This window comes from Mirounga leonina, unplaced genomic scaffold, assembly GCF_011800145.1.
Source record: "Mirounga leonina isolate KUSES-001 unplaced genomic scaffold, KU_Mleo_1.0 Mir_173, whole genome shotgun sequence".
NCBI lineage: Eukaryota > Metazoa > Chordata > Mammalia > Carnivora > Phocidae > Mirounga > Mirounga leonina.
Window position 1 is genome coordinate 79,728,465 of NW_023270447.1, and position 23,703 is coordinate 79,752,167.

Genomic DNA, 23,703 nt, shown 5'->3' on the forward strand with positions numbered 1-23,703 from the left:
AGGAAGGAAGGAAGGAAGGAAGGAAGGAAGGAAGGAAGGAAGGAAGGAAAGGAAGGAGGAAGGAGGGAAAGAAGGAGGAAAGAAAGAAAAAGAGGGAGAATAGGAGGAAGGGAGGGAGGGAGAAAGAGAGAGGAAAGAAAAAAAGAATTTCCATTCATACCTCTCATTATATACAAAAATTTATCAGAATGGCTCATAGTTCAATGAGGGTGCCAAGACAATTCAATAGGGAAAGTCTTCCACAGATGGTGCTGAAATAACTGGATATCCACATGCAAAAGAATGGAGTTGGATCCCTTCCTCACACCATACACAGAAGTTAACTCCAAACGGATGATAGATCTAATGGAAAGGTTAAAACTATAAAACTCTTAGAAGAAAACATAGGATTAAACCTTTGTGACTTTGCGTTAGGTGATGTTTTAGATACCACAACAAAAGTACAGTGGAAAAAAAAGGATAAACTGAAGTTCATTAAAATTAAAACTTTTTCCTGCAAACTATACTATCAAGAAAGTAAAAGGACAACCCACAGAATGGGAGAAAATATGTGCACATCATATGTCTAATAAGGGACTTGTGTCCAGAATATATAAAGAACTCTTACAACTCAACAATAAAAAGATAACAACCCAATTTGAAAATAGGCAAAGGATTTGAATAGACATTTCTCCAAAGAAGAGAAACAAATGGCCAATAATCACATGAAAAGAAGCTCAACATTATTAGTCAGTAGGGAAATGCAAATAAAAACCAAAATGTGATACCACTTCACATCCACTAAGATGGCTATAATAAAAAAGACAAATGATAGCAAGCATTAGTAAGGATGTGGAAAATTGGAACCAGCATACATTGCCTGTGGGAATGTAAAACAGTGCAGCCACTTTGGGAAACTCTTCAGCAGTTTCCCAAAGCTCCAAACATGGAATCACCATATGACCCAGCAATGCCACCAAGGAGAAATGAAAATATCCAACCACACACAAAAAAATCTGCACACATGTTCATAGCAGCATTATTTATAATAACCAAAAAGTAGGAAAAACCCAAATGTCCATCAGTTGATGAACTGACACATAAAATGTGGCATATCTATACTGTGGAATATTATTCAACAATTAAAAGGAATAACATATTGATGATACATGTTATAACATGGACGAACCTTGAAAAATTATGTAAAATTAAAGAAGCCAGTTACAAAAGGCCACATGTTATATGATTTCATTTACATGAAATGTCCAGAATAGGCAAATCTGTAGAGACATTAAGTAAATTAGTGGCTGCCTAGGGCTGGGGGGAGGGAGTGTGTGACAGAAGGGGCTGGGGAGTGACTGCTAAAGGGTAGGTTTTTTGGAGGATGCGGTAAATTAGATTGTGGTGATGGTTGCATACCTGAATATACAAAAGCAAAACCCACATCAAAGTGTACACTTGAAATGAATGAATGGTATGGTACCCAAATTATATTTCAATAAAGCTATTTTTTTAAATGGATCATATTATTCAGCTTTAAAAATGAAGGAAATTCTGATTCATGCCATCTGGATAAACCTTGAGGTTTATCCAGGTTGATTCCACATCTATGAGGCCCCCAGAGTAGTCACATTCATAGAGACAGAAAGTAGAATGTTGGTGGCCAGGGACTAGGGAGAGACAGGGAGGATGGGGAGTTAATGTTTAATGGTGCAGAGTTTGTTTCACAAGATGAAAAGCATTCTGCAGACGGATGGTGGTAATGGTTGCAACAGTGTGAATGTACTTAATGCCATTAACCTGTACACTCTGAAATGGTGAGGAGAGTAAATATTAGTTTTGTATATTTTGCCAACATTTAAAAAAAATATTAAAAAATGGATCATACACCTAGATGTAAAACCTAAGCTTATGAAATTTCTAGACGAACACATTGAAGAAAATCTTTGTGTCAGATGAGTCAGATTTCTCAGTACAACACCAAAAGCACACTATATAAGAGGAAAAAAACACAATAAACTGAACTTCATGAAAATTCAATTTCTGCTTTTTAAAAGAGGCTTTTAGAGCATGGAAAGACAAATCACAGACCAAAAGAAAATATTTGCAAATATCTGATAGAGGACTGATATCCAGAATATATAAAGAGCTCTTAAAACTCAATAATAAGAAAACAACACGATTTTTTTTTAAGATTTTATTTATTTATTTGAGAGAGAGAGACACAGCTAGAGAGGGAACATAAGCAGGGGGAGTGGGAGAGGGAGAAGCAGGCTTCCCGCTGAGCAGGGAGACCAATGCGGGGCTCGATCCCAGGACCCCGGGATCATGACCTGAGCCGAAGGCAGACGCTCAATGACTGAGCCACCCAGGCGCCCAACAACACGATTTTTAAAAATGAGTAGATGAGGGCGCCTGGGTGGTTCAGTCGGTTGTCTGCCTTCAGCTCAGGTCATGATCCTGGGGTCCTGGGATGGAGTCCCACATTGGGCTCCTTGCTCAGTGGGGAGTCTGCTTCTCCCTCTGCCCCTCCCCCACTCATGTTTGTGTGCTCTCTCATTCTCTCTCTGTCTCCCCTCTCTCTCTGAAATAAATAAATAAAATCTTTTAAAAAAAATTAAAATAGGGGCACCTGGGTGGCTCAGTCATCAAGCATCTGCCTTCGGCTCAGGTCATGATACCAGGGTCCTGAGATCGAGCCCCACATCGGGCTCCCTGCTCCGCGGGAAGCCTGCTTCTCCCTCTCCCTCTACCCCTCCCCTCTGCTTATGTTCCCTCTCACGCTGTGTCTCTCTCTGTCAAGTAAATACATAAGATCTTTTTAAAAAATAAATAAAAATAAAATAAATAAAATGAGTAAATGATTTGCACAGACTCTTCACCAAGGAAGATATTGGTTGACAAATGAGCATATACAAAAGGCGCTCAGGATCATGAGGCATTAGGGAAATGAAAGTTAATACCACATGAGATTTACTACACATTTATTAGAATGCCTAAAATTTAAAAGACTGACCATACTAAATTTGGGGGATGATGTGAAGCAACTGGAACTTTCACATACTTGTGGGAGGAATGTAAACCCACTCTGGAAATCAGCTGGGCAATTTCTTATCAAATTAAACATACACCTACCATACGACCTAGTCAAGTCACCCCTTGCTTTTTACCCAAGAGTAAAGGAAGCATGTGCTCATACAAAGACATATACACAAACATTCATAACAGCTACAAATTATAAATGATCCAAATGTTCACCAATTGGAAAAAGGACAGACTGTGATACATTCATACAACGGAATACCGGCTCCCCAGTTGAAAGGAGGGGACCCCATTCCATGGGACAACACAACCTGGAGGGGGGCCCGAGGGAACTTTTTTTTTTTGAAGATCTAATTGGCTTTATTTTTTTTTATTTATTCTTATGTTAATGCCCATACATTACATCATTAGTTTTAGATGTAGTGTTCCATGATTCATTGTTTGTGCATAACACCCAGTGCTCCATGCAGAACGTGCCCTCCTCAATACCATTCACCAGGCTAACCCATCCTCCCACCCTCCTCCCCTCTAGAACCCTCAGTTTGTTTTTCAGAGTCCATCGTCTCTCATGGTTCGTCTACCCCTCTGATTTTCCCCCCTTCATTCTTCCCCTCCTGCTACCTTCTTCTTCTTCTTCTTCTTCTTCTTTTTTTTTTTCTCCGAGGGAACTTTTTTGGGGAATGGAAGCATTTTCTGGGTGGCTGGGGTGTGGCTCTACAGGGGTGAACATCTGTCAAAATTCACTGAACTTGACACATTTTATTGGTAAATTTCATTCTTTGTAAATCGTACCTCAGTAAGGTTGATTTTAAAAGAAACAGCGTTTCTAAGAAAAACAGACGGCTTCTGCATTTATAACAAAAATGTTCTATATATCCATATCTATAATGATTGCTTTGCCAAATCATCCCTAATCATTAAGCAGTTGACTGTGGAGGAATGAGGCATCAAAGGACATCGTTTCCATTTTATGGAGGCAGACACCGGAGGCTGTAAACTGGAGGGCCATGTGTCTCGGCCTTATGAGTCAGGGAAGGCCTGTCTACAGGCAGCGTCTGGAGGATCTGGCCAGTCCCGCAGATCAAATCCCTGAACTGCAGGCCTGGTGTGTGTGTGTACGCTGGGGGGAGGTGTGGGGGTGCAAGCAGAAGAAAGAGGATGATGACTAACAGCTGCTCGCCTCCTCCAGGGAGCCTGCCAGGGCATCTCTTCTTCTCTCTGGGCTCCCTTAACACCTGCGTTAGTCTACTCTAGCTGCCATCACCAAGTACCACAGGCTGGGTGGCTTTAACAACCGACATTTTCTTTCTTAAACTTCTGGAGGCTGGAAGTTGCAGGTCAAGGTGTCAGCTGGGTTGGTTCCTTCTGAGGCCTCTGTCCTTGGTTTGCGGACCGTCATCTTCTCCCTGGGTCCTCACATGCTCGTTCCTCCCTGCCTGTCCCTGTCCCAAGCTCCCCTTCTTACAAGGAGTCATATTGAATTAGGACCTACCCTAATGACTTCATTTTAACTTAATTACGTCTTTAAAGACTCTCTCCAAATATGGCCACATGCTGACGTACCGGGGACTAGGATTTCAACATAGAAATTGAGGGCGGGCACCATTCAGCCATTGTCCACAAGCCCACGGCTACAGCCCACTGGGAAAAACCAGACTTGGGAGTGACACTAGGTCTGGTCATCCCTCTGTTTGAGTGGTTTGACCCTTTAAAGTCCCACTAACCCTTCTGGAAGTGGAGCAAATAATACCAGCTTCTAAATTGTGCTTTGAGGAGGGAGTGAGCAAAGACTTTGTGCGAGGCAGAGCACCGTTCTTTCCCACGGAGTTCATGGTGTATCCCTCTAAGCTAACCCTTTCACCAGGTCTCACCCCCAACCCCTGGGGGGTCATATCAACAGTAAGAAATGCCTCTGGCTTATTATCCCGCCCATGTGAGTCAGAACCCCCTTGAGCCCCTACTTCCAAAATAAAGTCTTGCTATTATTTCTGGGAGTCTCTGTGGGAGCCTCGGGAGCCCCAGGATTCTCCTAGTCTTCTCCTCTGCTCCCCCGTGTGACCTCCACAGCTGTTCATGGAGGCCTCAGCACCCCAAAGTTGCAGGCTCTCAGACGCCCGGTGGGGCCACCCCACCTTCTAGCCTCAGAGCCACACTGTGCTGTGCACAGAGGAGGGGGCATGCTTCTAGCCCCACACTGCCATGTCTGTCCCCTGGGTCCTACCCGGTGACCGTAGCCTATGCCCGAAGCTTCTATATGGCCCTCTCCATTGGGCTCCAGCCAAACCTGCCAAATGAATATCTTGGTGTCCGCAGCCATGCCCCCATTCTGACTCCTCAGGCAGATCAACCCACCTCCATGCAAATCATCTCATGCAAATTGGTGTGAGGTCCCCACCCCCCAACCCGGAGATGGAGCGCCAGGGGTTGGCACAGCCCATGTTCCAACCAGCTCTGAAGTGTCTGGTTGCTCTGGGGACATCATAAGTTCCTAGTGGGGATCTGCCTTACCCTTTTGTCTCTGCACCCGATGCACTGCGCTGGGCCTGCTGACAGCGAATAGTAGGTGCTCAGGAAATGCCTGTTGAATGGAGTCGCTTGCTGGCTTCCTGTGGGATTTCTTGGAAGTGTGGTCTTTGCCCCCCATAAGCTAATATTAATAACAACACCAACTGCCGTTTATGGAGTGCCTCAGTGTACAAGCCAAGCACCCTATATGCCCCTTGGAATCCTTACCAAAACCCCGGTGGGGGGCATTCTCATTTCCCTCCACCCCATTTAACAGATGAGGAAACAGATGAGCAGTGAGAATCCAAGTCAGGCCAGTCTGGCCCCACTTCCTTCTGAATGCCCAGGCTCTCCTGCCTCCCAGGTTGATGTGTGCTTGAGGAAAGCAGCAGGGGCCGGGCCAGGGCCGGGAAAGGAAGAACCTTCTGGCAATGACCACCGCAAAGCTGCTGGCTGTGGGGATTTCTGATTCTGAAAGTACATTCCACGGCCACTAGTCTGAGTTTAGATCACTCTGAATGAACTGAGAGGTCAAAGTGGAAATCCCCCCACTGTGTGTGACCAGCTCTGCATCATTTAGAAACAAGAGACTCTGGGTGTGAGGCACGTGGGGAAGTCAGTTTGCCCAGTGCCTTGCTTTGGTCAGAATTTTAGACTCTTTCCTCCTGGGAGGAGGAGTCAGCAGGTGCCATACATTTACTGATCATGACCTGTGTGCCTATAGTCCCCATCATTCCACCTGAACTCATGACAGCAAGCTGTCAGGGGGTGCGTTGCTGGCCCCATTTCTCAGATGGGAAACCTGAGGCTCAGAGAGATGAAGCAGTGGAATCAAGGTAATGCCGTTTTTAAGCTGGAATTCAAAGCCACATCAGTCTGATAGCAAAGCTGTTGAAGGAATTTTCACAATGGGAACACACCAAAGTACCCAACACCCAGCCAGTGCAGGGGATCAGAGACGAACTCAGAGCCTTCGGGGAAGCACCCTCTCCTGCAAACCTTCGGTAACTCCCAGCTTGCTCTCCGATACCCTCTGCAGGTTCCCGTGGATGGACCCCAGGCCATGGGATCTTTGCAGTGAGTGGAGCTTTGCAGGGAGGGATGGGTCGAGGGCAGGATCCTATCACTGGCTAAAAGGATATGTTCTCCCCCATGGGGGTACCTCTTAGGAGATGGGGGTCCACTTTCTTCTCTTCTGCAGTGAGGTTGGGGCAGCAGTTTTCCAGACTCTGCCAGCTCTCCTCACTTCCACCTCCATCAGTGTGGGGAGGGCAAGAAAGTATGGCGGAGCCCCTGGGTGCAATGACTCATCTGTAACATGGGGATTAGGGCAGTACCTACCTTATGTTACGATGTGTGAACCACTTAGAGCAGTGCCCAGCTCATAGTAAGGGTGGCTCTGGCAGATCTGTGTTCAAACCCAGATTCTGCCACGTACCGGATGTGTGACCCTAGCAACTTTCTAACCTCTCTGAGCCCCACTTTCCTCACCTGTAAAATGGGAATATCAGTATCTTCCTCATGGTGCGGTTGTGAAAATTAAATGAGACAACAGCCCAGTGCCCGACACACAGTAGAAGCTCCGCTGATGGTAAATATTCCTAACAGAATTTGCATGCCAGCATCTAAGCCCCTCCTGCTCCTTTCCACCCACTACCTGGAGATCTTGACGGGTTGCAGCCTAATGATATCATCAAGTGTTTTTCCTACCATTTCCAGAGAAGTAAAAGCACACAGACTTGCTGACAATGACAAGTCCCGAGGAACAACCAGGCCCAATGGAAACGCATATGTGTTGATGGAGGCAGAAGCAAGGGAGTTTCTAAATTCCTACAGACTTCAGAGAATGGAAGAGGCTTAAAAACTTTCTCTGTTCCAACCCAGCGATTTCACTTCTGAACATCTATTTTAAAGCAACTACCCTTTAAACATAGACAAAGCTTTATCATCCCAGCATTAACTATAATAATGAGTGGGGGTGACCTGAAAGTCATAATAAAGAAAAAAAAGTCAAGAAAAACAGACCCAGAAATGACCCAAATGATAGAATTAGTAGATAAAGCTATTAGAACACTTACGATAAATATATTCCTTATGCTTAAGATAGAGGAAAGCTTGAGCGGGGTAAGTAGAATCATAGATCTTTTTCTTAAACCCAGATCAAATTTCTAGAGTAAAACAAATACACTCCAGAGGAAAGGAACAGTGGACAGGACTAAGGCAGATTTGACAACACAGAAGAAAAGGCTAGTTGTTTTCTATTCATCGTAAGCAGTGAGGGTGACATTAAAGATGACAATAATGATGGGAACCATCCATAGCTAACGTCTGTTGATCTCTAGCTATGGACCAAGCCCTGTTCACCTACCATGTTGCTTAATTCCTGTGACAGGCCTTTGAAGCAGGTACAGTCATTGTCCCCATTTTACACATGAGGAAGCAGAAGACACGATGTTCCAGGTGAGGCAGGTGGAGCACCAGGGAGGTTAGCCTTAACCCAGGTGGTCTGGGTTTGAACATCTCCTCCCACCCTCTTCACCTCCGCGGAATGCTACACAGTCCAAGCTGTGGTCACTGTGGTGGCTTTCTTTCCATGGGTGGGACTTGTATAGTGTGCTGCATGCATGGGGCCTCTAAACCCCACAGCAGTCAGAGGAGGGAGGAACTATTGTCCCCATATTGTCCCCACCAGCAAATGAGGAAGCCAAGGATCATGGAGGAGGAGCGATTGGCTCAGAGTCCCACCGTTGATAAGAGAAGGAGCCAGAATTTGAAGCAGGTCTCTCTGGCCCCAAACCTAGCCTTTCAGATGTGCTCTGGGGTCTCGGGAAGTGTTGGGGACAGCCAGTTCTGAGGCTTCTCTGTAGCATGCATTTGTCGTTAGGGAAAAGCCTCCTGGAATCAACAAAGGACCTGTGGTCCTGGCTACTTTTGCTCCTACCCAAATGATAACCAGATCAGGAGCAGCTGGGACTCTGGGAGGTACCCACGTGCCCCATCAGGAGCCCAGATCTGGAAGATGGTACGCTGAAGTCCCGCACTGAGAGGAGTGTAAAGGAATGACCACAGAGCACACACAAGGGACGCATGTCAGAGACTATGCCAGGGCCATACAGTGTGCTTGCTGCTTACTTATTTTGCTTGCAGGTTATTTTCTCACAGATGAGGTAGTCAGTTGGTGACTGAGTCAAGGAACAAAGGAAAAATTAGATTCGAGAGAAAGAACTCTCAGCAGGGACTCTTGTTGACATACTTTTTGGGTGAGCAGGCAGCAAGGAGGTCAGTCTGTGGACTATGTCCTTGAGAGCCATCCAACGAGCGTGGGAGAAAACCAATCTCTACTACCAATGGACCCTCCATGAAACCTTGAAAGGCTACCAGTGGAGTGTCTGTGGGAGCGCATCTCTAGAACGCCTATGTGTCCTCGAGCACCTCCACCCTCTGAGTGAGTTCACACCATCTGCCTCGTTAGGATTCTCCTATGCAAACTGAGGCAGACCTGCAGAGTAAGATGTCAACACACATCAATTGCCTTCAAATCGTGCCCATGCTCTGATGCTCAAGTTCACATTAGGAATAGATCCTACAAAATAATTCCGGACACACACTGAGATTTAGCCTCAGGGAGTTCTCTCACTGTACCACTGTATGGACTAGAACAGTAAAAAAAAAAAAAAAAAAAAAAGCCAAACATAAAAACAGAGAGTAAAATGGTGGTTACCAGGAGACAGGGAGGAGCAAAAATAGGACAGATATTGTTTATAGGTAAAAGCTTGCAACAAGTAGTAAATAAGTCCTAGAGATCAAATGCACAGTCTAGTGAATACAGACAACAATATTGCATTGTAATCATCAAACTTGCTGAGATTAGATCTTTATTCCAACCACTAAAAAGAAATTATAATTATTCGACGTGACAGAGGTACTAATTATTGCTATACTGGCAGTCATGGCATAATATATAAATGTATCCACTCAACATGTTGTACACCTGAAATTTACACAATGTTATATGTCAAATATATTTCAATCAAAAAAAAAGCGAATAGTGTGTACTGGATTCACAAGCAATTTTTAAATTGTTTTATTGTCTGTGATTTTTCAAATCTCCTCCACTGAATGTGTTCCTTTTGCAATCAAAAAGTCAAAAAAAAAAAAAAACAGGTATTAAAAATAAAAACAATAAAATTCCCCGGTTGCTAGAAACAGGAAATAGAAAGAGCGTGCCCCAGTGCCGGAGCTGGGAAGGACAGGGGTGGGCTCGGCCTGGTGGGGCTACTCTGCTATAAGAGGCCGCCTGGATAGAAGGGGACTTCCAGCAGCTGTGTCCACTGCTCTGCACTGGGACCATGGAGCTTCCCCTGCTGTGCACCCTGCTGGTGTTTGCTGGTGAGTGGGACAGGACCCACAGCTGGGAAGGGAAGGCGGGATGTGAGTAGGCGCTGTATGTCCTTCCTAGACTGAGCCTCTACTCTGGTCCCCACTGCTCTGGCCCCCCAGTCCTCAACCCTTCTTGCCCCTGCAAGGAGCCAGCAGCAGCAGCTGGTCCCCTAGACCCTGGCTTCAGCCACGGAGCTCTGGGCTGCCCTGCTGTGCAGCAGTGAGGATGAGCCCCTAGAGGCTCAGACACTGGGGCTGGCCGAGCAGATGCCTACAGTACTTTGGACACAAGTTACAGAAAGGGATCTCCCCACCTCACCCTGCTCCCCTCTGTCACCTTGACCAAATAATAACAATCTTTCATTTACACACAGCACTGTGTACTTTTAGAACCCCTTCTTTCATGTTCATTGTCTCCCTTGAACCTGGGAAGAGGGTCCTGTTGACAGTGGTGAGAGCTGGGGCAGTTTCCATTCAATCTTCCGCAGATCAAATGTAAAAACGTGGTTGCTAGCAAATCGGTGTTTTTGTTTCTCAATCCATCCGAGTATGTAGTGTTAGAAAGGATTTGTACTTTAAAATGTGGTTTTATGTAATTCTGGGACTACCAAATTTTTTAGAAGAACACATATCCAGGGCTACAGCGAAAACCATCAGGGAAATTGCAGTCAAGCTACAAAAACTCATCTCTCAGACATAAAGAAGCGATAATACACTGTAGAGATAAAATATACAGGTGAACCTGCATTCAAATGCTGTCTCCTGTCAGGATGACCTTGGCCAAGTCACCCTACCTCTCTATGTCCTCATCTGTAAAATGGACATAATAGCACCCTCTTCATAAGGTTGTTAGGACTTTACTTAGAAAATGTATCCAAAAAAAAAAAAATGTATCCAAAGTGTTTAGCAAGTGTAAGTAATAGCGAGCAAACAATAGCTTAACACACAGCACATGCGTGATGAGCTGGTAGCTGTGCTATCTCTTGGGGGAAGGGGGCCCATCCCCCTCAGTGCCAGCGAAGGATAGAAAGAGCTACCAAGACAGGAATTACTGACAAGCTAAGCCAGTTCACCAAAGGTCTCATGACCACAGATGGAGCTCCTTGGTGTCTCAGGGCTGGTTTCGCCTCACTATAAAATTATAAGAAATAAGACTACCATCCCAAAGCCTTCTGGAAGCAAAGCTAAACTTATTGCTTGCCTGGCAAAGGAAAACTGCATCATTCAAGTGTGAGTTTATTTGTGTATTGTGAAGCTGACGTGGAAAGGGCCAGTTTTAGGGTGGAAAGAGGGATGAGGTAGACCAGAAAGGCAAGAGTCTGAATTCAGGTCCCTGGTTGGTGCACAGGTGGGTGGTAACTCTCTTTGCCGTGGCTTGCCTCCAGGTTCCTCATCACGGAATCCGGGCTTCCAGTGGGCCTGGGATGGGTCATTAGTCCCCTCAAGGCTTAGCAAGGGTTCTCTTAAACATTTTACAGCTGGAGGCACCGTGTCAAACAGGAGTGACAACGTGGGTTCCTGCACATTGAGGGGACACACTGGGGACAGAACAGACCTGCAAGTACCGGACACCCCCGGTCACTTTTAGCTGCAGCCCATTGCTCGAGCCCCTCCCAAACCCCCTCTTCCCACCTACCCCTCCCCCAGTTTGGGGCTCACTCCCACTTTGCTATTTACTTCATTTGCACACAGCTTCCATTATAACACCATTTACCTGGGAATGGGAGGGGAGGTCCATAATGAGGTCACTCTAAGGGCCCCACCTGGCCACGTCTCCCTGAGACTCAGCTCCATCTGTGTCCTCGAACCGTCTCTCGAGGTTGTACACGTGCACAGTTCGGTCTCCTTATCTTGTCTGTTCCTCCCAGGCTCTCCCCTGAATTCATCGACTTCATATATTTTATTTCTCCTATCTCAACATTAAGCATTCCTCTCCCCCAATAAAATAAAATCCCCTTATGACCAATTCTAATGAGTAGCAATTATGACTACAATGAAAAATATCCATGAAAATCATTGATTTCTAAATCACACTGCCTCCCAGGTGAGCCATGCGGTGCTTTAATCTGCAGTTTTCTCTCAGGGAGGCGAGGGGCAGCGTGGGGTGCAGGGAAAAGAGTGAGTCTTCCTGTTACAGAATGGGAACTCAATGCAGAGGCAGGTAATGGCACCAAACTGCTTCGGGTTTTAATCCTAGCTCCTCCATGTACCAGCCACTGTGACCCAGTATGAGGCTCAAGCTGCACATCTATGAAGTGGGTATCAAACATAGTTCTTGTTGTACCAATGTCAGTTTCTTAGTTCCCATAAGTATACAGTGATTATGTAAGCCAATCATAACATCAAAGGAAAGTAGGTGAGGGGTGTATAAGAACTCTCTGTAACTCCTTGCAACTTTTCTGTACATCTAGAATGTACCAAGATAAAAAGTATATTTATTGGGGGAAAAAAAAACGAGTATTTATCTCATGGGTTGAATGGAGTCAATAAATTACTACATGAAAAGACCCATAGGGTCACCTGGGTGGTTCAGTTGGTTAAGTGTCTGCCTTCGGCTCAGGTCATGATCCCGGGGTCCTGGATCTAGCCCCATGTAGGGCTCCCTGCTCAGCGGGGAGCCTGCTTCTCCCTCTCCCTCTGCCCCTCCCCCCGCTCGTGCTCTCTGTCTCTCTCTCTTAAAAAAAAAAAAAAAGGCCCATAATAAGCACTCACTATCGCTATATTTTTAATAGTTTTAGTGGTTGTAGTCATTTTATTATCCAAGGTCACGGGTTTGGTCCAACCAGGCACAGGCCTATGACCTCCGATGTTCATGTCCTCTCCTTGTTGCTGGACTCTCTGGCAGGTGTGATTCCAACCCAGGGCGGGGTCTTGAACCTGAACAAGATGATCAAACAAGTGACCGGGAAGGCGCCCATCATCTCCTATTGGCACTACGGCTGTCACTGTGGACCTGGGGGCAAAGGCCAACCCAAAGATGCCACAGACTGGTAATCCTTTCGCAGGCAGGGCCACAGGTGGCTGTCCTGTCCTGCCCCCACCCCAGGACTCTCCCATTTCCTGTTCCTCCATGTATTCATTCCGTGAATTCATTTTGTGCTGTGTGCTAGGGAACTCTGCTGAGGCCCGGTACTGTCCCGGCCCTCCTGGAGCTTGCCTTCTAGCTGGTTCTGCAGAGTCTCTGAAGGCCCTTTGCACTTCCAACCCCTGATCTAGTTAGAACACCCACACACACTCCCTGCTGCCATTTCACACTGTTTGTTTGTTTGTTTGTTTTAATTCCTACCTCTTTTTGTCACTGTCTCATTCAATCTTTACCACATCCCCCCCGGGAATCAGCCAGGAGGGAGAGCAATCCCCTCATCCACCACTTACAGGCTGTGTGACCTTGGGCATGTGGCTTGACCTCCCTGAGTCTGTTTCTTCATCTGTGAAATGGGGATTATCCTAGTGCCCCCATCATAGGATGGTAGTGCAGATTGGGAGAATATTCACAGACAAAACACATGCCTGGTTCATAGAAAGCACTCAAGAGGCGTTAGCTAGCGGGACCATAACCCTGCCGGCCTTGACTCCTCCAAGGCGGGCACTCAGTTTCTACCCTTGGGCAGCCGCACTCCCTGCCCGTCCCTCCTCCTGTCCTCTCCCTCCAGGTGCTGTCAGAACCATGACTGCTGCTATGCTCACCTGGGAAGGCGCCGATGCCGTGTTCACACAGACCATTATGACTACACCTTTTCCTACGGGGACATCCAGTGCTGTGAGTGCCCGGGCCTTGGGTTTGGAGTTAGAGGCGAAGGAAGGGAGTTCTGGCCCTTACTGCCTTCATGCGCTGTGTGACAATGCACAAGCCGCTCAACCTCTCTGTTTTTCTCATGTGCCCAGTGATAGTAGCGGGGCTGTGGAGGAATTTGGGGCTGGGAGTATGGAGAAGTCCAATGGGGCTTTTGACCCCTCTAGGATTTGGAAGGCTGGCAGACCTCAGCTTGGATCCCAGAGCCACCATCAACCAGCTGTGTGACCTTGAACACCCTCTGAACATCAGTATATTCTCATCTGTAAACTCAGGCTGATAACAGTATTCTACCCCCTAAAGTTAATTTAAGAACTAAAATGAGGGCGCCTGGGTGGCTCAGATGGTTAAGCGTCTGCCTTCGGCTCAGGTCATGATCTCAGGGTCCTGGGATCGAGTCCCGCATCGGGCTCCCTGTTCCTTGGGAGCCTGCTTCTCCCTTTGCCTCTCTCTCTCTGTCTCTAATGAATATATAAATAAAATCTTTAAAAAAAAAAAAAAAAGAACTAAAATGAGAGCAGACAGAATGAGCCTCGCACATACCTGCTGCCAAGTGCATGCTCGATAAATCGCTTGGACTACGTAAGATATCATTGTTACAACTTACTTCGTTACGGTCCTCAGAGCGGCCCAGCCAGGAGCAGCACCACCCTGATGATCTCCATTTTATAGACAAGGAAAGTGAGACCAGAGTGAAGAGGTGTTTGCCCAGGGTCACCCAGCTGCAGGTGACAGCGCCTGGGCTAGACCTCAGGTCCCCCCTGGCCCTGGGTCCATGCTTGGAGACAGCGGGCAACTCCCGGGGCTGGGAATCAAGTGGGTTCGTCACATCAGTCCCTGTTCATTAAAGGTTTAATAATAATAGCAACAGGGGCGCCTCGGTGGCTCAGTCGGTTAAGCGTCTGCCTGCGGCTCAGGTCATGATCTAGAGATCCAGGATCGAGCCCCCGTGTCGGGCTCCCTGCTCAGCGGGGAGTCTGCTTCTCCCTCTCCCTCTGCCCCTCCTCCCGCTCATGCTCGCTCTCACTCTCTGTCTAATAAATAAATAAAATCTTTAAATAGTAATAATGCAACAATAATAGCCAACATTTATTGAGCACCTACTGTGTGCTGAGTGCTTTGGTTCTTCAGTACTCTCGACAGCCCCAAGGCAGCACCTACCCTCACCCCAAGTACAGAAAATGAAACTGGTGCCCCAAGGTCCCTTCGGCCTCAGTCTCTGCACATGCTGTTCCACCTGCATGAAACAGTTCCCCTCTGCCACCCCAGCTTTCCACGGGGGGAGCAGAACCTTCCCACCTCAGCTCAAATGGCTCTTGACGCTGAGTACGGTCCCCCTATTTTACTGTCCTGTAGCCCCTGCATCATCCCTTCCTTCCGCGAGGAACAGGTTGTGATCCCCATTTCTGTGGTTCTCAAATATCTGCTGCCCCCACGGGAGTGTGAACTGCACGCATCCGTTCGGGTCAGTCCTGTCCCCCCAGGGCCTGCCACAGGATGGGTGCTCAGTTGTTTATTAAATGGATGAATAAGTAAAGGAGCAAAGACAAACAGGGAGGTCGTGGTTCGTGCCCAGGGTCATGCAGCTAGAGTCCAAGCAGCTGGGAAGGGTACTCGAAAGCTGAGCAAGGACGGGGCTGCCTTCAGAAACTCCCTCTGGGACCCTAAGGCCGCCCTGGGCTTTGCGTCGGGAGGGGATGGACACTGAGCCCCCTTCTCCACCCGCAGCCAACAAGGGGAACTGGTGTGAGCAGGAGCTGTGCGCCTGTGACAAGAAGGTGGCCTTCTGCCTGAAGCAGAACCTGGACACCTACCAGAAGCACCTGCGTTACTACTGGAGGCCGCGCTGCAAAGGCCAGACCCCTATGTGCTAGCAGGGGCCCACCCCGCTGCCCCACACTCCCTCCCGTTCCTCAGCATCTCTGGCTCTGGTGCTCCGCCCCTGCCCCAGCATCTGACCCCCTGAACCGGCTGGGGAGGCTCTCAACCACGCCGCACCCTCCTTCCTGCTCTTGGACCTTCCAAATCTTCTTGACCGAGGCCGCCGCTCTCTTCTGAGCGTGTATTGAGATCTGCGGAGAAGCCAAGGCCAGGAAGCCCCTGGGGATGGTGTTTGGGCCGAAGCCACAGGTGTTGGGGGTGTTGGGGGTGGGGATTTGGGGTCCATGGTGGGCGAGTCCCCCTTGCCATTGCCACTCGACAGGCCCCCTGGCCGAGTCTCACCCCGTCCGACACACTGTCCAAGCTGCAGCCAGGGTGGCCTCTCTGAAGGGCAGTGTTGATCCTCTGTCCACGTGGCTCTACTTCTTAAAACCCAAAGCCCCCCACCACCCCCACCCCTGGTAGGACCTCTCACGGAGCTTGGGGCCTGCACTGCCCAGCGTTATGCCATTCTCCAAACTCAGCTGGGCAGTCCTATCGGGCAGGGCCCATGACTGTCTTGGACTCAGTTGCATCTCTGCACCAAAGCGGTACCCAGGACCAAGAAGGGACTCCACGAATGTCTCCTGAGCTAGGGACCGGGTGAAGCTGCCTGGTCCTCTTGCTCCAGGCCCAGGTCCGCACGCGCATGCAGTGTGTCCTCTCCTGCTTCCAGAAGCTTTCTCAGGCTGGGACCTCTGCAGAGTGCTCCGCTTGCCGTCCCCAGGTGGCCAAGCCCCACCTAGGCCCCTTGGGGTCCAAGGGCCACAAGCAACAGAAGCCTCCCCTGGCTGACTCCTCCTCAGCTCCAAGGGCTTGCTCCCTCCTCCAAACCCGCATAGCACTTTATGGGTCTGTAATCGACCAGGTTTGATCTTGAGTGGGATGTAATACCTGGCCTTTTCCAATCCCCTCCAACTGGACTGGAGCTCCTGGAGGACGGGGGCTTTGTCTCTCATCTTTGTTTCCTCTGCTCCCCGAAATAACAGGTGCTCGATTAATGCTTATGGACAAATGAGCCCATAATGGATGGATGGAGGTTGTGGCAGATGCTGGTGCCCCAATCAGATCCCCTCCTGGCCCCGTCTCCCAACCCCCAGCTAAGCCAGATGGTTGGCTGCTACATGCTCACATCTGTCTCCTTCTCCTCTTTGTCTGCTGGAAGCCCACCTCTAACCAGTGACTAGAGAGTGTAGTACCAGAAGGATGTAATTGCCCGGCCCCAACCTCCATGCAGGACCACCAGGGCAGTACGTTGCATGCCCCAGAGCTCCTCGTGGGATCAGGCTGAGGCCAGACGTCTAGAACACCTCTTTGCTTAGCTTCATACCCTGGTCTGGCCTGTTTCCCCTGCTGCCTTACAGGTTTCTCCTGAGAGCACGCCCTCAGTAAATCACCCACTTGCACAAGAATCCTGTCTCGGACTCAGCTTCTGGGGAAACTGACTTGGGATGGATGGATGGGTGGATGGATGGATGGATGGATGGATGGATGGAAGGATGGATGGGTGGATGGGTGGATGGATGGGTGGGTGGGTGGATGGATGGATGGATGGGTGGGTGGGTGGATGGATGGATGGACAGGTGGGTGGATGGATGGATGGGTGGGTGGATGGATGGGTGGCTTTTTCATATAAGGATCTGTCATCTGTATGTGATTAGCTGTGTCTCCAGCAACAGGGCTAGAGCACCAGGAGCCACTCACACCCTCCAGCCTGTCACACATGTAAGTGAACAGCTGACAGAGAACTTTCCTACTTCTACATGAAGCTAAGGGGTTCATGTGAGGCAGGGTAATTGGAATTAAGAACCATGGCACTAGGTTCAAATTCCAGTCATACCACCGACTAGCCATATGACCTCACCTAAGGAATCTTGGGTTTCCTCGCATGCAAAGTATAGATGAAAGTTAGAAGAAAATAAGACAAGGTCAGCAGATTAAACAAGATTTATGTGTATGAAGCTGTTAGCACAGTGCCCGGCACATGGTAATGCCTCTTTATTTTTTAAAAAAGATGTATTTATTTTAGAGAGAGAGCAGGGAGGAGGCGCAGAGGAAGAGAGAGAGAGAGTCCCAAGCAGATTCTGTGCTAAGCATGGAGCCTGTCGCGGGGTTTGATCTCATGACCCTGAGATCATGACCTGAGCGGAAACCAGGAGTCCGTCGCTTCACTGACTGAGCTGCCCAGGCGCCCCGGTAATGCCTCTTAAATGTTACCTGCAGTACTCTTGCTCTTGTTGTTATGTAATGACCACAGCTGAAATCAAGATACATCAGAAGAAAATAGTTAATCAATGTCCCCCTTCTTTCCACCCATTTCCTCTCTCCCTTCCACATGACTGTGCAAGCCATGTCAGTTAGATTCTGATGCACCATGTTCATTTATTCAAGAGCTGGTGACCCCCACTTGTCCATTAGAGCTCCTGTGTGCCAGGCCCTGTGATGGTGACAAGATCAGTGTTGGCAGGTAGGGGCATTATTGTCCCTATTTTACAACCTGAGGCTCAGAATGGGGACAGCAACTTCCGAGGTCCCACGACCAGCAAAAGCAGAGCCAGGATTCCACCCCAGACTCTCCCCACTCTGTTCCCTGGCAGACTCCCCGTCCCATTTGTACTGGTCAGGAACTTCCTGTGACTTGATGGACTTCAACAATGAGGGCATTTATGACCTCACATGACAAGAAGTGTCATGTGAGGGTTATGGTGGCTTTTCGGTGGCGTGGTGATGTCATCCTCACTGGGTGTCTCTCCTACTCTTGGCCACCCTCGCTGTGCTGCGCTGGGCCCCTGGGCGGCTCATCCCAGCTTCCAAACCGCAGCTGTGCTCCAGACCCCAAACCTGGACATGATAAATCCAGCAGAGAACATGCTGTCCCTTTCGTGTCTGTTTTTAATGAGCCCTACCGCCACCACCCGGCAGACCTCCCCCGCAGGACTGATCACCCTAAACCCTAGTGCTTCGATTGCTCAGGTTTCATTTACCCTTGAGAGGAGACAGGGTTAATGTCCCCAAGTGGCGGGTAGTGGCTACAACCAGAGCTGTTGGGGTTGTTGATAGGATGGCCTCGGGTGGGCAAGTCCAGGCCTGGGTCAGGAGCAGGACCGTGCCTGTGGTGCTCCCCTCTGTGAGCTAAGCACCTGGTGCAGGGCCTGGGGGTCACAGAGTAGGTGATCAATACTTATTTGGTATGAATGAATGAATGAATGATGAATGAATGAATCAATCCCAGGTTGGTAAAGACATGGGACTTTGGACCAAGAGGTGGGATGGGCAGATGGGGTCTCAGAGCAGCCAGGACTGAGTCCGCAGAATAAGATAGGACCCCCCCCACCCTGTGAGTTCTCATTCTGGGCCAATTTCCAATTCCTGGAATTGGATAAGAGGCACGAAGGAAGGGGAGACTGACTGGCAGCTTCTGTTCTCCACACCCGTCTCTCAAGTAGCCTGGAGGTAGGAGGCAGACAGGACACAGTCACTGTGCTTCCTGTTCGTTCCGGGGTCAGACTCACAAAGGGACAACCACAGGGCGGGGAGGAAGGGGGGGAGCCAGCACAGAACAGCCAACATTGAACACCTGGGGTGCCTACTCACCAGCTCCCCTCACCTCCCTGGGGCATAGTATTGTCACCTGCATCTTCCAGCTGCAGAGACTGAAACTCGAGGGTGAGTCACTTGCTGATAAGTGGCAGGGCCGGGACTTGAACCCAGTTCTCTCTGGCTCCAGGGCCATGTCTCACCCTACCTCCCACACTCTTTCTGGGGACGGTGGTGAATCAGCCCTGGGTGCCCCTTAGTGGGCAAGAGGCACACCCAGGGATAAGGAGGTGAGGGGGATGTGGCAAGGCAGGAAGCAGCCAGGGAGAGGGGTGGGGGGGGTAATATCGTACTGATGGTAACCGTAGTGCTCAGATAGAGCCCCCCCATTGGGAGCCCTTAATCCCACCGCTGAATCCAATCCCCAGGCCTCCTGGACCCAGGGTGCGACCTCCAGGGGCTGGGGAGTGGGGGTAGGTGCCAGCCCAGGAGCACGATGGGCAGCTGCCTTCTCCATGACTCTGCCTGTTTTCCCAGCAGGAGCCTCTCCCAAATACCCATGCTCCTTTCACACATCGTCTCTGTTGCTGGGTGCAATGTGCGCTGGGACTGCTCCTATCCCCCGTCTCCTCTGTGTCAGTGCCCCCTGGAGGGGGGGTTAGGGGAGTTCCTTTGGGGTGCAAGGCGTCCTTGCTCACCGCTGAGGTCACCCCGGAGCTGACCTCACCGGGGCAGCCTGGACAACAGGGAGTGAGGGCCCAGCTGGCTCTAGAGCTTGGGGGTCCTCTTTTTCTTTTTTCCACTTAAAATAAAGAAGTTTTAAAGTAGTTTGTGAAAACTCAAAGCAGGTCAGAAAAGGCAAGGTGGAGGAGAGTTTCCTTCCTTTCTCTCTCTGCTTTAGGCTCCTGGCCAAGCCTGGCTGGCTTAGGGGCCTCTCCCAGATGGACTTCCCTGGGCTCTTTGCAAGACTGGCCTCCTCGGTCATCCAGAGCTCAGCTGCCAGTCACTCCCTGAGAAAGGTCCCTGCCCTCCCACCTAAAGCAACCACCTCCCACCCTGACTCGGTCTCCCTGCCTTATTTCAGTTCTCTGCTTACCTTTTCTGTTGGTTTTCTTAATCACTCATTCAGCCATTTGTTTATCTTAGATTGGAAAGCGGGTGTGCGTTATCACCTCCCAGCCCCTCCCTCAGAACTGTCAGAAATCAGCCCCCTCCCTCTGCCGAGAACACGCCCCTCCTCCCTGCGGTCAGAGACCATTCTCGAGAGAGACTGTCTCTTCTGGAGCCCTGTCCCCCGGGCCCGGGCTGGCCTGGGGTGAGGCTCTCCTGTCCCATCAAGGATCCAGCCCCAAGATGAGGCTGCCACAGGGCCTGGCTCTGTGGATGCCTGCAGAATGCATCCCACCTCAGTCCCCAAAACCCCAAGTCTGGGAACCACAGAGCAGAAGGAAGAGGAAATAGAGGAAATAATTCAGCCAGGTGGCTTCTGGCTTCTTAAGAGGGAGATGAAAAAATGCCATTTTTCAGGGTTCCCCAGTGCCAAGAATCTTCTACACATGATCACATTACACCTGCCCCCACCAGATGGGTATTTTGACTTTCTTTTCTGGGGGAGGAAACAGGCTCTGATAAGTAAAATATCTTGCCCGAGGTAACTCACTCAGCAAGAAGTGGCAGAGGCTGGGCACGGGAGGTCAGACCACGCCAAGATCTGCCTCCGGGTTCCACCCTCTCCAGCCTGGATGGTGCGCTCCCATCAGGGGCAGTTCTGAAACTTCACAGTGGACAAGAATCCCCTGGCAGAGAGTGCTTAAAAGGCAGGTTCTTGGGCCAGAACCCACACCCAGAAGGTCCGATTCTGTAAGTCTAGGATGCGCTGCTGGAGATTTGGCTGCATCTGGCTCAGGACTACACTTCCAAAAGGGTGCAAGCTGGCTCCCCTCTATCATCGGGTCCCCGTTGCCCACTTCCCTTATGGCCAGCATCCAGAGCAGGCAGAATCTGTCCCCATGGCCAGTCGTGGGGCTGACCAGCCCATTAGTACCAAGGTTTGTTCATCCTGTGCCAGCACAGCTCAGTGAGCTGGAAGATTGGAGACCCACCTTCTAGATCAGACTCCATGCAAGCCCCATTCTATCAGGCCCCACTGCTTCCTCTGCCAGGCAGGAGGGGGAAGGATCCTGCTTCCCAAACCCCAGCCTTTCACACATCACCATCCAGATGTTTGGTTTAATATTTTAATTTCCTTCTTCTTCTTTTTTTTTTAACGTTTCTTAACCTAAACAAATTTATTTAAGAAGGAAATTAATTCCACTCTGGTATAGTGAAAACCAGTATCACTTGTCATCCACAGAAGGTGACCATAAAAGTAAATGCAATGGAAATAAAACTCTTATTGGAGAGAAAAGTGCATGATCAATAGTTGGCTCAACTAGCGAGCATGGGAGAGGTGCTGAGATCCCCCAGGCTCCACGCAGAGAACACCTTCACCTGGATGTATTCTGGACAGGAAGGGACTAGAGAGGGAGCAGGTCAGGTGCTCTATGAGCAGCACTGTTTGTCCTCTTCTCTGGCGAGTCCCAAGCCAGGTGGGGGGTAGGGGGGGACACTAGCTGGGTGATGCCGTAGAAGGTCCTGGAGACAAGGAAGGAGGAGCGCACAGTCTTCTCTTGGGGAGCACAAGCACAGCAGGGGAAGAAGGGGGTCACAGAGTGCTGGACTGGGAGCTAGGAGACCCCCACGCTAAGCCAGCTTCTGTGACTCTCTTGCAACAAGCCCTCAAAAGGGATCAGAATATGCCATCCCAGAATATGCCACTTTGCATACAAATTATTTTGAGCTAAAGGCAATTAAGAATCCACAGATGGTGGGAAGAGTTCCCTGCCCATCCCTTATCTGCCTCAAAGCAGGACACCAATTTCGCTTTGAGGAAGGTGCCCCCAACCTTTGTGCTTGGAGAGACGGGCAGCTCTTATCATCAAAGCTGGGGAGTCAACATCCAGATCGGTTTGCATAAACAGACTTTTCTAAAATAGCCTTTCTTCCATTAGTTTCCCCATATAGCTCTTAGTTCATTTCCCCACAGGTTATGTTCCTTGAAGTCCAAACTCTCTCTCCTTTGCTAAAAAGGAATCCCCTGAGTCTCATCACTCAGAGTTTCACTTCTTTTCTGTAAACGCCTGTGCATGTCAATATTGATAAATATCATGTGGCTTTTCTCCTGTTAATCTGTCTTTTGTTAGTTTAATTTGCATGCTCCCGTGCATTACACCTTAGAGGGTAGAGGAAAAATTTTCTTCACCAACACTGGCCTGCAGTTCTCCATTGACACCAAAGTGGTCAGGGTGAAAAAGCTCATGTTAAATGGAAAGGTGAATAAAACAAGATATAAACAGTACATCCATCTTGACTCCATGGGGAAAATGTACTACATGAGAAGTTGGCAGGAAAAATGCTCTAATGTAGTAGTCAAGAGTGTGGGCTCAGGGTCCTGCATATAAGGTCTGCCAGCTCTTAGGGTCTCCTGACTCCTGGATGTAGGATCTTGGGCACAAGTCACTGAACCTCTTTGAGCCTCAGTTTCTTTACCTATAAAATGGGAATTATCATGCTGTCTTCACAAGGTGTTGTGAGGGGTGAATGACAGACCCCTGGAAGGCACTTGGCACCCTGCCTGGCATGTAGAGACCAGCCTGTGGAACACACGGCAGTTGCTGTCAAGCTCATTGTTGAAGGGCTATTGGCAGCAGTGGTCGTGGGTCAGGGTGGTGGTGGCGGCATCCCCATCTTTATTTTACTGATGTCTCTTTCCTTCTCCCTAGGGCTCGTGCTCAGCCGGGCCTGCTTGTTGGAGCTCTATGGCATTCGCAAGCAGGCCACGGAGAAGCGACCCCTCCTGAGCCACCTCACCAGTGGCTGTCACTGTGGCTTGGGAGGACCAGGGCAGCCTGTGGATGCCAGCGACTGGTAACTCTCCCCTCCTGGGGCAGCAGGCGTGCTGGGCAAGGTCTGAACTGAAACCTTGTCTGGGTATTGTCTTGAGCGGGGGCAGCCATATTGATTCAGCACACCTTTCCTGGGCGAAGAGGAGGGGCTCTGGGGTTCATCCCCTTCCGCCCCGCTTACCAGCTGTGGTTTTGGGGCAAGTTGCTTGACCTCTCTGTGCCTCAGTATCTTCACACACAGGATGGGGTGTTCATAGTACTTCCTTTGCAGGTTAATATGAGGATTCAGTGGAACCGTGGTGAAGCAAACTTAGGATACTGTCCACACTGGGATCTGCTCCACTGTGTCAGGCACCAGGCAAGGCAATGGGGGCTCAAAGAAGTGCCAGTCCCAGCCCCCAAGAAGTTCCCAATCCCATGAGGGGGAGACTCCCCCAAACTTCAGCTTCTGAGAAGCTGATTCAAGTCCTGGCACCACTAACTTGGGTGAGATCTCAAGCAGGACATTTTTTCTCTCTATCTCTCAGTTGTCTCTCTATTCTCTCAGAATTCTCTCAGAATTCTAGATGCTGCGCTGGAGGTATCTGCAGGGGGGAGTGAGGA

General features: G+C 49.3%; 1 protein-coding gene across 1 annotated transcript; it reads left to right on the plus strand.

Annotated features, from left to right (window-relative positions):
- Window positions 1–9,875: 9,875 nt before the first annotated feature.
- LOC118020316 (group IID secretory phospholipase A2-like) lies at window positions 9,876–15,573 on the plus strand. The gene is made up of 4 exons (XM_035020228.1): window positions 9,876–9,915; window positions 12,752–12,896; window positions 13,560–13,666; window positions 15,428–15,573. Exons 1-4 carry the CDS (start codon window positions 9,876–9,878, stop codon window positions 15,571–15,573), a joined length of 438 nt encoding a protein of 145 aa, XP_034876119.1.
- Window positions 15,574–23,703: the final 8,130 nt, after the last annotated feature.